A 15,152-nucleotide genomic window follows, 5' to 3' on the forward strand; every position below is an offset into this window, starting at 1 on the left:
AAGTTACCCACATTTGTCCTAAAACAAAGAGGAAGCGTCCAACAATTGTCCTAATCTGAAAATTGACCTGCAATTACCCTAAAATGAACAGGAAGTTACCCAGAATTACCCTAAAACAAACAGAAAGTGATCCACAATTGCCCTAAGACAAACAGGAAGTGACCCACAATTGTCTTATTATAAAAAGTGACCGACAAGTACCTTAAAATAAACAGGAAGTGACCCACAATTGCCCTAAAACATGCAGGAAGTGACCTACAATTCCCCTAACATGAACAAGAAGTGAGCCACAAATATCACCGTTTGGACATCTCTACGTAAGGACTGGTCTGTCCTGTCTTTTATTTTGGAAGGGAAAAAAATCAGGCACAATTGTCATATTTTCACCATGTGCTTCTTTTTATTTTTTCTATCCTTTTATCCATAGTTGAATTCATCTTATCGTTGACACAAAAAGAGCACGCAAAGGCGCCGGTCACGTGACGAGCGAATGAACAGGACACGTGATATCCAAGTCAGTCAGGAAATCAGCAAAAAGTGGCGTTCAATGACCCCCCGAAAAAAGGAGATTTAAAATAGTACAACCACATGTGGGGATTTTTGCTTTTCAATAAATAGAAAAAAATGTTAAAGCACTATAATGTTGAGGAAGGCGTCGTTATATTGATGAGGAAAGACAACAATTAATTTCAGAACACACACACAATGTTAAATTCAATGACGTACATTATGAAGGCGGAAAAAACGACCGTTTTAGGTCGCCTGAATGCAACACGATACAAAGAAAAAAAACATTAACAATGTGCTATATTTGCGTGTTTTTGTGTGTTACAACAAGCAAAAATGACAGTATTTATCAACATAATTAACGATTTTGACCTTTAAATTTTTATGGAGAAGGTGAAAAAACTTTTGGACACTTTAAAGAGCAAGTGCCTATTTAAAAATATTAAATACTTGAAATTATTACACATTTTGTAAATGGTTGATTATTATTGTAGTTAAAAATAATACAAAATTGATTAAAAACAAAAAGTCGTACCGGTTATGGCCCCAAGTCACCTCTCAAAGTTATTAATTATTTTTTTAAATTAATTGACGGTGAAAAACGTCCAATTCATTGACTCTCCAGTTTTTATTTTAATGAAAAGCAACATAATTTATGCATAAAATTGTTATTAAATAGACTATATTCACAACACACCAATTACAAATGGAGGCTTACTTCCAGTTTTCCTTCAAACGACGCAAATTAATTTTAAAAAAGTGCTGACAAAACTCACTTACGGTTGCCCCAAACTTTAAAAAATAATAATTTCATATTTTTTAATCTTTTAATACCTTCTGGCTCATCTCTGAAACTTCACAATCTCGGTTAGTAAATAAATACACCAAATTCAAATGTAAACAAAACTACAACGGTGAACTGTTAATCCACAATCAGCCACCAGAGGGCGCAAATGACTCGCAATTAAAACGCCAAGAAACATTACCGCTATTCATATTTAACCAAGCTACTATATAATAATTAGAAACCCAATTATTCTTTAATACACTGTTTATTGTGTATTTAATTTAACAACAGCTGCCAATAAGTGTGTTAACTTTGTCTATTTTGTACGGAATTAGCAGACTCAAATTGTGCTCGTCCTGACGGTTTTTGACGTTTAAACTACACAAAGTAGCTAAATTATGTCAATAAGGACCGTTTTAAATCGACCGGAAGTTAAAAGGAACATTTTGAAAGCTAGCTTGTACCGAAGCCGGAAGCTAATGAGTAGAATGGGAAGCTAGTGTACAGGTAGGCTAAGCTAAGCTAACGGGGCATTTAGTATGAGCTGAAAACGTAAACAAAAAGGCTGTGAGGATGCGAGCAAAGCTCACAAAATAGCGACTTTTAATTTGAAATCGAACGGGGTGCGTCCCGGAAGTAGTTTGATTCCGGTTATGTTTTTAATCTCAATAGCTAACATTGTTTGTATCCCAATTTGAGAGAAAAGGGGCATAATGTGCAAAAATGGGCATGAAACAAACTGTTAGCAATAAAATGTAAATCCTTACCGCAAAGTAATGGTGTCCATTTTCTATCGAGGTAATGACTTTAACACAGTAGCGCAAAAAAGCAACAAAACCAGTGCTTACTGGTGAATAGATAGCTAGCATTTTGTCTTTAGCGAGGGGAGTGACAAAGAGCCACTAGAGGTCGTGAGAATACGGAAGCGAATGAAGCCAGGTGTGAAATGTTTGTAATCAAAACGAAGGGGATGGAAGGTTCTAAGACAAGGGGGTGTCAAACTTCGGTTCGCGGGCCAAGTTTGGGTAACTTCTGGGGAAGTTGGGGTAGCTTCAGGTCAATTTAGGGCAACTTCAGGTAAATTTTGGGTAACTTCCTGTGAATTTTGAGTAACTTCTGGTCAATGTTGAGTAACTTCTGGTCAATTTTGGGTAACTTCTGGTCAATTTTGGGTAACTTCTGGTGAAGTTTGGGCCACTTCCTGTCAATTTTGGGTAACTTTCCAGTCAAGTTTGGGTAACTTCCCTGTCAAGTTTGGGTAACTTCTGTCAAGTTCGGGTAACTTCCTGTAAAGTTTGGGTAACTTCCAGTTAAGTTTGGGTCACTTCCCGTCAAGTTTGGGTAACTTCCCTGTCAAGTTTGGGTGACTTCCCTGTCAAGTTTGGGTAACTTTCCTGTCAAGTCCGGGTAACTTCCCTGTCGATCTTGGGCCAGTTGCTGTCAATTTGGGGTCACTTCCTGAAAATTTTGGGTAACTTCCTGTCAATTTTGGGTCACTTCCTGAAAATTTTGGGTAACTTCCTGTCAATTTTGGGTCACTTCCTATTTATTTTGAGGCATTTTCCAGATGCTTGTTCAATTTTTGTTTCCTGATGATTTTTGGCATTTCCTGGTGACTTCCTGTTGGTTTTGGGTCATTTCCCAGTGACTTCCTGTTGATTTTGGGCCATTTTAAGGAGCCAAATACTCTCAAACTTCTCCTTTAGTAGTTTGACACCCCCATTCTTAGCAAAGACGTTAACCAATGAGAGCCAAAAGATAGTGAATTGAGAAGAAAGGCAGTGTTTGCAAAGCGCCCGGTAGACGGACCTCTAGTGGCCATAGTTAGAAATGCGTATAGTTTGGTCAAAACGAACGAGAGATGGCGTGGGTCCTGTTTTTTTTTTTCGCCGAACGGTAGCGCGTGCGTGTTTTGTGTGCGTGGCGGGCGAGAGAAGAAGAAGAAGCCGGGCGGTGGGCGTACGTCTCTCACTATTCGTCCTCCCCGAAGACGTCGTTTTGTTTGCGCTTCATGTTCTCAAAGTCAAAGTCGCTGCCGGTCATTCGCTTGTAGATGTCCTTGATGTCGTTACAGGTGGTCTCAAAGTGGGTGGTGGCGTCATAAGAACTGGACGCGAAGATCTGTTAACGCATTGGCAGGAAATTATCGTGTCGTCGTCAGAATAAAAGAAAGAGGTTCCTCTACTTACAAATAAAAGCCTCTACATACAAAATGTTAGCATCATGCAAAGCACTTTTCCATCCAAATGATCATTCCAATACACAAAAGTTATTAAACCCCCCAAAAACAATACATTTCCTTTATCCCTCATCTTATTTTGAAATGCCCCCACATCCTGTTTGACTCATTGAAGCCTCAAACAATTCTTCTGAACGCCTTTTGTCGTCATAGAGTTCTTTATTTAAAGTTATTTGTCCGAATAAACTAAATGGGCGGGGCCTATTACTCAGAAAGATAAGAAATTATGACAGATATTGCAACTAATACGCTATTGGAGGAAAAGGAAGCCATTATATTGTATTTTGTCCATTCAGGAGTCGACTATGTATATGGCTAATGTTAGCATCGTCCTCTTTTATATAGAAACGGTTTATTTATTACCTCCAAAATAGCGAGCTCCTCTTTCTTACCACTAGGAGTCGCAGTACCGAAGCTAGACACTGCCCCCAGTGGCGGGTTGAATATTATTCAATTGTGCGTTGCTTTTTATATTATATATTCCTACATGTTGAACGTTTTGTATATATTTAGCGATTTGGTGAGTTATTAGCGTACATTGTCTTTCGCCATTAGCCTAAATGTAGCAATGCTAACGCCCTACTCGCCCTTTTTGTAAAAATCATAATGATTAATAATCTCACCTGGCTCTCCGTGCCGTCGTCAGTGGACTCGTAAAGATCGCTGATAGCCACAAACCTGTAACGAACAATCATTAGTTTAACCCTTTCAGGGACGGCAGCCATCTTGAATTAATGATTAAAACAAATTAATGAAAATATACATACATGTAAGATTCCAAAGTTATTATTAATTCTACTCATTGACGAATAGACAATATGGAATAGAAACAATAATCCCAACAATAAAACATTCCAGAACACGGGGTTTATATACACAGACAGAAGTTGATTTTTTTTGTTTTTAGTTCAAATATCATTTTGTAAAATCTAAAAAATATATTTAAAAAAGCACAAAATACCATTGTTTTAGATCTATAAAAAAATGGAATATTCAGGGCTTTTAATCCATTTATATAAAAAAAATCTAATTATGATGTATTTTAAATTTCCTGATTTTCCCCCTTTTAAATCAATTGTCATTTTTTTCTGTGTTTTAGTTCAAAAATCACTTTGTGAAATCAAAAGATATATTTAAAAAAAGCTAAAATAAACATTGTTTCAGATCTATAAAAAAACGGAATATTCAGGGCATTTAATCCAGTTTTTTTAAATGCATTTATAAAAAAAATCTAAATATGATGTATATTAAATGTCCCGATTTTTAAGTCAATCATTGTCATTTTCAATCCTTTTTTTCCTGTTTTTTAGTTCAAAAATCATTTTGTAAAATCTAAAAATATATTTTAAAAAAGCTAAAATAAACATTGTTTTATATCTATAAAAACGGAATATTCAGGGATTTTAATCCAGTACTTTTAATCCATTTCTAAAAAAAATCTAAATATGATGTATATTCAATTTCCTGATTTTTCCCCCTTATAAATCAATTATTGTCATTTTTTCATCATTTTTTTCTGTGTTTTAGTTAAAAAATCATTTTTTCAAATCTAAAAATATATATATATATATATATATTTCAAATCTAAATATATATATATATATATATATATATATATATATATATATATAAAAGCTAAAATAAACATTGTTTTAGATCTATAAAAAAAACAGAATATTCAGGGTTTTTTATTCCAGTTCTTTTAATCCATTTATTTAAAAAAATCTCAATATGATGTATATTAATTTTCCTGATTTTCCCCCTTTTAAATCAATTATTGTTATTTTTTCCTTCATTTTTTTCTGTGTTTCTAGTTCAAAAATAATTTTGTAAAATCGAAAAAATATATCTAAAAAAATCTAAAATAAACATTGTTTTAGATCTATAAAAACAGAATATTCAGGGCTTTTAATCCAGTTCTTTTAATCAATAATTGTCATTTTTTAATCCATTGTGTCTCTGTTTTTAGTTCAAAAATAATTTTGTAAAATCGAAAAATATATTTAAAAAACGCTAAAATAAACACTGTGTAAGATCTATAAAAAACTGAATATTCAGTGCTTTTAATCCAGTTCTTTTAATCCATTTATAAAAAAAAAATCTAAATACTGTATCTAAAATGGCCCACATGAAACCAAGTTGACGTTAAAGTGGCTCGTGAACCAACTTACTTTTGGTCGATTGGCTCCAGCAGCTCGAAGGCGGGTTGTATCTCGGCCTCGGGTTCGGCGGTTTCCACCGTGGTGCTAACGATGGCGATGTACTTCCCCTGGGCCGCCACGTTGTGGGCGTATGAGATCATACACACGTAGATATCTGCGGGGAAAAAATGGCCACCGGTCTCAATTGGTAGGCCGTGGCGTGCTGCGGGGGTGCCGGTGTTTGAGCTCACCTGAGTTGCGGTTGACTTGATTCTGGGGTATGATGATCTGACAGGAGTTGGCGTCGTTGGTGTTCTTGATGGGATGGCTGAGGACGCAAATGACGCGGATCACCTGGCCCGCTTTGCGCACCCGCTCGGGGATGTAGCTGGGGTCGCAGATCAGTTGTTTGCAGCGGGCCACCTGGTGGTGAAAACCGGTAATGTAAAAAAAATGTTGGGATTTGAGGAATTTCGGGTTGGTTGCGATCGACTCATGGTGTAGTTTCTCGCATATAAGCAGCTCCGTGTATAAGCCGAACCCTTAAAACGGTTCAATTTGACAATTTCTCGCGTATAAGCCGCATTAGCATACAAGCTAAACCCTTAAAATGGCTGAATTTTACAATTTCTCGCGTATAAGCCGCATTTGTGTATAAGCCGAACTATTAAAATGGCCTTAAAATGGTTGAACTTGACAATTTCTCGCATATAAGCCACATTAGCATATAAGACAAACCCTTAAAATGGCCTTAAAATGGTTGAATTTGACAATTTCTCGCGTATAAGCCGCATTCACATATAAGCTAAACCCTTAAAACCCTTAAAATGGCCTTAAAATAGTTGAATTTGACAATTTCTCGCATATAAGCCGCATTCGCATATAAGCTAAACCCTTAAAACCCTTAAAGTAGTTGAATTTGATAATTTCTCACGAATAAGCCGCATTAGCATTTAAGCTAAACCCTTAAAATGGTTGAATTTGACAATTTCTCGCATATAAGCCGCATTCGCGTATAAGCCAAACCCTTAAAATGGCCCTAAAATGGTTGAATTTGACAATTTCTCACGTATAAGCCGCCCCCTGATTCCCAATTTTCACCTCCATATTTGTGGTTTTAATAGGGAGTACAAATGTGTTACTTTGAAGGGAAACTATTAAGAAAAATCATATTTCTGAGATTTTGTTTGAATGGAAAGGATCGTCTGCTGGATTGCACACTTAAAAAAGTTGTTGTCTGCACGTAGATAAATTCAAAAAGGAAGTCATGTGAGCAGTACAACCAGGAAATAGCTCTGTAGTGGTCTAGTTTTGTCATCTAGAGGTAAGATGGCGGCACCCTGAGCAAACAATGGCAGGCAAAAGTGAGTTTTTTCACCATTATATGCAAGATAAGTTGTTTTTTTCTTGAATGTTATATTAAAGACGTCAAAATATTTTTTTGTTTAGCATTTTATGTTTATCTCTTCTCTATTTTGAATTTAATGACCGTATCATGGCATCATAGCGTCATACATAGTCTTTTTGACCTTGTATTTTGGTGCATGTCAAGTCTAATTTATGCGCATATAAGCCGTACCAAAAAGGTCCAAAAAGGTGTGGGCGTACCTCGCCTTCAGACTTGACGCCGATCACGTGACCGTCCTCGATGACAATCTCATCAACAGGTTTGTTCAGCATGTAGGTTCCCCCGTAGATGGCGCTCAACCTCAAGAGAGTCAAAAAAATCAAGTGCCAAAATGTCAAAAAATTATGCCCAAAAATGTTTGTGGACAATATACATTTACCTTGACTTGCGATATTATTATAAAAATAAAAAAATAAAACAATTTTGTCATTAATGAAGTAACAATAAACCACCATTCAATGGAATAAAATACAGGTACTATATTACAAATAATAATAAAAAATAATAAATAAAAAACATTGATTTGATTCAAAATGAACGTCATCAAAGTGCGCTTGTTAGCTAATTTGATTTAAACAATGATATGGTAGTTAATAGCGAGCTAAACTGGTTAGCACAACTGTATACATTGTCTTTCGCCATTAGCCTCAATGCTAACTAACATTTTTTGGGAGATTGCTTTAATTAATAGAGAGCTAAAGTGGTTAGCACAACTGTATACACCTTCGCCATTAGCCTAAATGCTAATTAAGATTGATTTTTGGAGAAGAGAGCTATCGTTAATCGCAAGCAACAGTGGTTAGCACAACAGTATACATTGTCTTTTGCCATTAGCCTTAATGCTAACTAACATTAACTTTTGGAGAAGACAACTTTAGTTAATAGCGAGCTAAACTGGTTAGCACAACTGTATAAACTGTCTTTCTCCATTAGCCTCAATGCTAACTAACATTGATTTTTTTTAGAGGACAGCTTGAGCTAATAGCGAGCTAAAGTGGTTAGCACAACTGACAAATTTATACATTGGCTTTTGCCATTAGCTTCAATGCTAACTAACATTGATTTTTTGGAGCTGACAGCTTTAGTTAATAGCGAGCTAAAGTGGCTAGCACAACTGACAACTGTTTACATTAGCTTTTGCCATTAGCCTCAATGCTAAATAACATTTTTTAGAGAAGACGCCTTTAGTTATTAGGGAGCAAAAGTGGTTAGCACAGCTGTATGCATAGTCTTTCGCCATTAGCCTAATTTTTGAAGAGGGTTTCAGTTAACGGCGAGCAGAAGTGGTTAGCATAACAGACAACTGTTTAACACTGTCTTTCGCCATTAGCCTCAATGCTAAGTAACATTGATTTTTGGAGAGGAAAGCTTTAGCTAATAGCGAGCTAAAGTGGTTAGCACAACTGTATACATTGTCTTTCTCCATTAGCATCGATGCTAACTAACAAAACCAAACGTAAGAACTTGTTTCTCACCTGGCAAATCCCTGCGGCAGTTCTCCCAGGCCGTACAAGGGGTAGAGGTACGGGCTCCTCCCATAACGCGCCAACGACTCGCTGTAAAGTTTAATTCGGTTGATGGTGTCCAAGCAAGCAGAGTCCAGGTATCTGACGACGAAAAAAATGGCAAATCGGCTTCGGTTAAACTCTGACTAAAGCGCTAAGTTAGCCTAGCATGCATGATTTTGGAATGTGGGAGTAAAACAACAACAAAATATATAATATAAAAAAATATAAATACAAAAATAGATATAATATAAATAAATAAAAATAAAAATAGATAAATATAAATAAATATAATAAATATAAATAAATATAAACAAATATAAATACATATAAATAAATATAAATATATATAAAAAATATAATATAAATTAATTATGTAATAAATATAATATAAATAAAAAAGTAATAAAAACAACAAAATATAAATATATAATATAAATAAAAATGTAATAAAAGCAACAACAAAAATATAATATAAATAAATATATAATATAAATGAAAAAGTAATAAATAAATAACAAAAAAAAGGATTTCCATATTTTATGAACTTAAAAAATATATAAAATATAAAATTAATACAATATAAATAAATATATAATATAAATAAAAAAGTAATAAAAACAACAAAATATAATATAAATATATAATATAAATAAAAAGTAATTAAAAACAACAACAAAATATAAATAAATATAAATAGATATAATATATAATATAAATGAAAAAGTAATAAAAACAACAACAAAATATAAATATATATATAATATATAGATTAAAAAGTAATAAAAACAAAAAAAAATCCCCCATAAAAATATCCACAAAAATTGAACCCACGATATTCGAGGGATTACCGTAGTAACAATTCCCAACTCAAACGGCACTTACTCGTCTGTCCTGTAGAGGGCAAGGGCGTGTCCGGTGAAGTCGATGACGTCCTGTCCCAGGTCAAACTTCTTATAAACGTCCCTCATGGTGGTGGTCTTGGGGTCCACCCCCTCGAAGGTTTTGGGGTCGTTCTCGTCAAAGTTGGCCACGAAGACCAAAAACTTTCGGAAGCGCCGCTTCTCGAACATTCCCATCAAATCTAGGAGGTGAACCAGAGTGGTGAGACGCCATTGGACAGCAGGGGGCGCCGTAGCGGGGTCTTACTGGAAGCCAAGGCCTCGGTCTCGGTGGAGGGCACCTTGTAGATCTTTCCTCCCTTGTACACAAAGCTTCCCTCCACTACTTTGAAGTCCAAGTAGCGGGTGACTTCCGTGTAGAGAAGCATCTTCACCAGCTGACCTGCTCGGGACCAAAATTCGGTTCTTTGGCGGCCATTTTTGAGATGCGAATGTTTTCAGGCTAGAACAACGACTCGCTTCTCAAATTATCGTAAAAATGCATTTTGTGTTTTTTTATTTATTTAATTTTATTTTAATATATTATTTATTTTATTTTAATATATTATTCATTTTATTTTAATATATTATTTATTTTATTTTAATATATTATTTATTTTATTTTAATATATTATGTATTTTATTTTAATATATAATGTATTATGCATTTTATTTTATTTTAATATGATATTTATTTTATTTTAATATATTATTTATTTTATTTTGATATATTATTTATTCTATTTTGATATATCATTTATTTTATTTTAATATTATACTATTTATTTTTTTATTAAAACTACAAATGCAACGTGCTTTTATTTTGAAATGTTCACTGGAAATGTGCATGCTAACGCGCTAATCAGAGGGTTTGCACTTTGTACAAAAATACCAGTTGTATTTTCATAAAACATGCGGCATCAATTGTACTTTTTTGCTTTTATTTTGAAATGTTCACCGGAAATTTGCATGCTAATGCGTTAACCACACGGCTTACACTTTGTATCAGTTGTACTTCTTTAAATTTTAAAAAACAGCACTTGTTTTTTTTCTTCCACATACGACATCAGTTGTATTTTTCCACCTTTTATTTTGAAACGTTCACCAGAAACATGTGCACTAGGCTGTATGCTAACGCGCTAATCCGACAGTTTAAACTTTGTACAAAAATAGCATTTGTATTTTCATACCACATCTGGCATCAGTTTTTTTTGCTTTTATTTTGAAATGTTCACCGGAAATGTGCAAAATTAGCCGCTAATCAGACGATTTACACTTTGTATAAGGTGTACTTCTTTAAAAAATTGGCATCATTTGCAAATGTATGTTTGGAAAAAAAATGCGTTTTGGAGAAAGAAGCTAATGGCTAACTGCATGCTAAACTGGTTCATTTCCAACCAAACATTGTCGTTAGCCTTAATGCTAACGCTGCACAACGTTTATTATGTATTTTTTTCTTCCTTATTTTAAAACTGAAATTTTCACATGCATAAAAACTTGAATAAATATAAATAAATTTCCCGTTTTTGCGGTATTTGGCGGCGGTCTTACCGTTAGCCATGAGAAACTTGGGGATGAGGTCGACGTTCCAGTCGCGTCCTCGGCCCATGGACTCGGGCGGACTATTGGGGAGACTGAAGCGCTTGTAAAGCTGAAAGCGAGCGCCAGACTGACGTCAAACGCATCGGAGAAAAGCCATTGGCCGGCCGCCTAGTGGTCGCCGTTACCTCCTCCAGCGGGGTGATGGATGAACTCTCGCCGCCGTAGTACGGGTTTCTGTCCATGTGCAGCACCTTCTTGCCGTTCACCGACATGATCCCCGATAGGATGCATTCCTGCGCAAAAAAAAATCTAAGATAAATGCTATTCATAATTTTTTTAAGTATATATAAAAAAAAATTAACTCATAAATGTGAAAATCCACGCTAAAACTTGTAAGCATTAGCCAATTAGCACTCAAGGGAAAAGAATGGTAGTTATAATAGGGGTGATTCTACTTCATCATTTTTCAATTATTACGGCCATGTTTTTTTTTTTATAAATGGATTAAAAACCCTGAATATTCCGTTTTTTATAGATCTAAAACAATGTTTATTTTACCTTTTTTAAATATATTTTTTAGATTTTACTAAATGATTTTTGAACTAAAAACACAGAAATGGATTAAAAAATGACAATTATGGATTAAAAGAACTGGCTTAAAAGACCTGAATATCCCATTTTTTTATAGATCTAAAACAATGTTTATTTTAGCTTTTTTTAAATATATTTTTTAGATTTTACAAAATTATTTTTGAACTAAAAACTGAAAAAATTGATTTAAAAAATGAAAATTATTGATTTAAAAGGGGGAAATATCAGGAAATTTAATATATATCATATTTAGATTTTTTTTAAATGAATGGATTAAAAGCCCTGAATATTCCGTTTTTTATAGATCTAAAACAATGTTTATTTGAGCTTTTTTTAAATATATTTTTGGATTTTACAAAATAATTTTTGAACTAAAAACACAGAAAAAAATGGATTTAAAAATGACAATTATTGATTTAAAAGGGGGAAAATATCAGGAAATTTTAATATACATCATATTTAGATTTTCTTTAAAATAAATGGATTAAAAGACCTGGATTAAAATCCCTGAATATTCCATTTTTATAAATCTAAAACAATGTTTTTTTCATGTTTTATGCAAGATATGGGTTATTTTTTTTCTTAAATTGTATTCATAGACATCAAAATAAATGTTGTTTAGCTTTTTATCTGTTTATCTTATCTCTATTTTAAAATAAATGACCATATTGGCCAAATTGTTATGGCGTTTAGTCTAGATCAACTTGCAGTTTTGAGTCTAATTTATGCGCATATAAGCCGTACCCTTGATTCAGTCATCAAATACGGCGTTTATGCAAGAAAATGTGGTAAATATCTATAAAGTGTTGCTTCATCAAGGCTTTTTTTGAAGAATTTGGGGAATAAAAGCATGGTTTGTAAGCATTTCCAACTAGCGTAGCATTCCCTACAATAGCGGGTGTTGTTGTGTAGTGGGGGTCGGCTAGCTAGCTACCAAAGTGCGTCACGGGGAAAATTGTACCCTTATTTGCAGGAATTATGGATATAAATCATAGGGAAAAATAGCTCCGCCCACTTTACAGGACAAGTTTAGACTGTAACATCATTAAAAAAAAAGAAATTGACAAAAAATTGTGATTATTGCTTCCTAAAGTAAAAGTTATAAATTCAGAACCACAAAAAAGTATTAGTATAATAATAATTAATTATGAATTCATAGTTTGAAGCAAAAAAGCGCTAATTAAGCACATAGTAGCTAGTCGAGCTAAATTAGCCATCCTCCAACCATGTTAGAATTTAAATCTTGTAAAAATGTGTGTAATTACATAACAAAATATACAAAAAAAATTGTATTACACAATATTGTGACGAAATTGTCAATAGGTCGAATTATGTTTTTAATATTTGTATTAATAACTATAAGGGAACAAAAAATGAAGATGGATGACCAAAAAAAGCAAAAAAAATATTGAAAATGAAGACAATTCAACTCTTGTTTTGGTTCCAGATGTCCAATCCGTTTGAAAGTGGGAGGGGCCAATGAAAAATTCTTATTCGCCCCTCCCAGTCAAAATGTATTGGATGACAACCAGTAATTAAAATGAAATAAACTGGAAAAAAATCATAAATCCTGCACAAATCCGTAAGCTTAACTTGTCTAAAACAAACCTTTATTTTATTATTTATTAATAATTTTCCTTCCAATGGATGCTTATGCCTCAAACAATGCAGGCCTGGCCAAACCCAACTGCGCATGCGCATCCATTTCGCCAAGAATTCAATCATCCCCGATGTATTTGTCACGCTGACGTCATCGCACGGTGACGGTGTGTATTTCGCCGAGCCATTTTCCAACCATTTTTCGGAGCCGAAATGGCGACCCTAACCAGCAAAAACAAGCCAAATGTCCCCCAACCACGTCGCGCGGCGTGACGTCATCATGAGTCAGCCGTTTTGAGTAGCGGTAGCCGCGGAGGGGTGACGCCTAAAAGATGCTGCAGACTGCGGCCATCAAACGCCCCTCCCCAGCCAGCCCTCCTCCGGAACCTCCTCGGTCCGTAACACGCAAGCTCCCCCACCGAATAACCACCTAAAAACGTTTTCTACCTCGATATAACCACCTCACCGAGCAACCCAGATGTTCCCCCTTCCAAAAAAACCCAAATTAAACCCAAAAAAGCGTCTTACCGTGAGCCCGGTGCCCAAAACGATCACATCATATTCCTCATCCATGTTGTGTCTCCGCCTCGCCTTCTTCTTCTTCTTCCTCTTTCCCTTTTCACCCTTTTTTTCGCGAGTAAACCTAACAAAGAGTCCCGGGAGGAAAAAAGGAAAACCGTCAACCGTTTCGGGAAGCTGCTTGACACTTTTAAATGTGTTCTGAAATCATTAGAAAGCGGAGGAAAAGAGCGAAGAATTTCAATCAAGCTGGATGTCACCGGAGAGGACGAGTAAAGATGGCCCGGCTCCTGAAGCAGTCGGGAATAGTCCCTCCCTGCATCCGCGTCGTAAAATAGTGCGCTCCCTGTCCGCTTTGCATGTTGCATCCACACAATGGAGTCCGAATAAAAAACAACACCACGACGTCTCTCTTTCTAATTCGAAAATCGACTTAACCTTTAGACCGTGAGAGCTTCCTTCACCCCAAAAAGTATTATTTTTAGGGTTTTTTTCGCAGTTGAAGGCGAAGGGTTACGCGGAGAGGCGACTGGTATCCCTCCGCCATCCCAAACACTCGGGCATGGAAAATGGCGAGAAATGTCTGTTAACACGGACTTGGCTTATGTTTTTAAATGTTTATGAGGATGGTGAGGGGACCTGTCTTGTTTTGGTGTTATATTTTGGGCGTTATAACACAGAAATAACGGTGGTTGTAAACGTAGCACCATGGACAGTCGCCAGGTGAACCTGTTTCACATTAAACATGAAAATGTTTTTATGTGATAAAAACTTCACTCAATTTCCAGTGTTTTTCGCGATTTCTTGGACAGTGGGCGTTTATTAAAAAGTTATTTTTTTGTATAATTTGTGTATGTGTGTAAAATGTTCCAAAACGGCTTCCAGTTTAAATGGATTGGACGTCTATTACCGTCAATGGCAGCTAAATATATATGACAAAAACCTATTGAAAAAAAACACCAAAGTTTATTTATTAATTTATGTATTATTTTTTAAGTGGTCTCTGTACAGTGTTGGTAAAATATTGATATCGGCTAAAGCAAAAATTTGTAAAATTTCAACTTTTAAATGTAAAAAATAACCACATGTTTGTCCTTAAAAAACACTGTCAAAGCAGAATTTTGACTATATTTTCCAGAGATTATATAGTCAAAGTGCATTTTGGGAAAAATGATTAAATTAGGATGTTAAAAGTAGAAGCTAATTCGCTTGTTAACAAAATATGAACATAACAAACATACCAAAAAATAGGTAAACAATTAATTTAAGATGTAAAAATTAATTTAAATGTTTTTATTATTTAGAATTTTTGTGTTGAATTTAACTGCCAACAAATGAGAAATTACATAAAAATTAGTTAAAAATGCCACTTCAGGAGTCACATGACCGAATTTCAAGCTGTAGAAATACAGATTTAACTGTTAAAACTAGTC

The 15,152-nt window shown here is 34.7% G+C and overlaps 1 protein-coding gene across 1 annotated transcript; it reads right to left on the reverse strand.

The window, feature by feature from the left end:
- Positions 1-380: 380 nt before the first annotated feature.
- LOC144196799 (rab GDP dissociation inhibitor alpha) lies at positions 381-14,023 on the reverse strand. Its single transcript, XM_077717249.1, has 11 exons — positions 13,729-14,023; positions 11,196-11,303; positions 11,020-11,119; positions 9,737-9,871; positions 9,473-9,671; positions 8,558-8,689; positions 7,283-7,382; positions 5,926-6,097; positions 5,705-5,849; positions 4,157-4,211; positions 381-3,415 (listed from the first exon to the last, which is right to left on the reverse strand). The coding sequence occupies exons 1-11, from the start codon at positions 13,771-13,773 to the stop codon at positions 3,266-3,268; spliced, it is 1,341 nt and encodes a 446-aa protein (XP_077573375.1). The 5' UTR covers positions 13,774-14,023; the 3' UTR covers positions 381-3,265.
- Positions 14,024-15,152: the final 1,129 nt, after the last annotated feature.

The sequence above is a fragment of the Stigmatopora nigra genome, chromosome 1 (assembly GCF_051989575.1).
Source record: "Stigmatopora nigra isolate UIUO_SnigA chromosome 1, RoL_Snig_1.1, whole genome shotgun sequence".
Classification (NCBI taxonomy): Eukaryota; Metazoa; Chordata; class Actinopteri; order Syngnathiformes; family Syngnathidae; genus Stigmatopora; species Stigmatopora nigra.

Excerpts from the sequence above, each read along its gene's own strand:
- LOC144196799 (XM_077717249.1), bottom strand. The coding sequence starts at position 13,773 with ATGGATGAGGAATATGATGTGATCGTTTTGGGCACCGGGCTCACG. Across the intron at positions 11,304-13,728 it reads TTTTGGGCACCGGGCTCACG|GAATGCATCCTATCGGGGAT; the intron begins GTAAGACGCTTT and ends TTTTTTGCGCAG. Across the intron at positions 7,383-8,557 it reads CTGCCGCAGGGATTTGCCAG|GTTGAGCGCCATCTACGGGG; the intron begins GTGAGAAACAAG and ends GACTCTCTTGAG.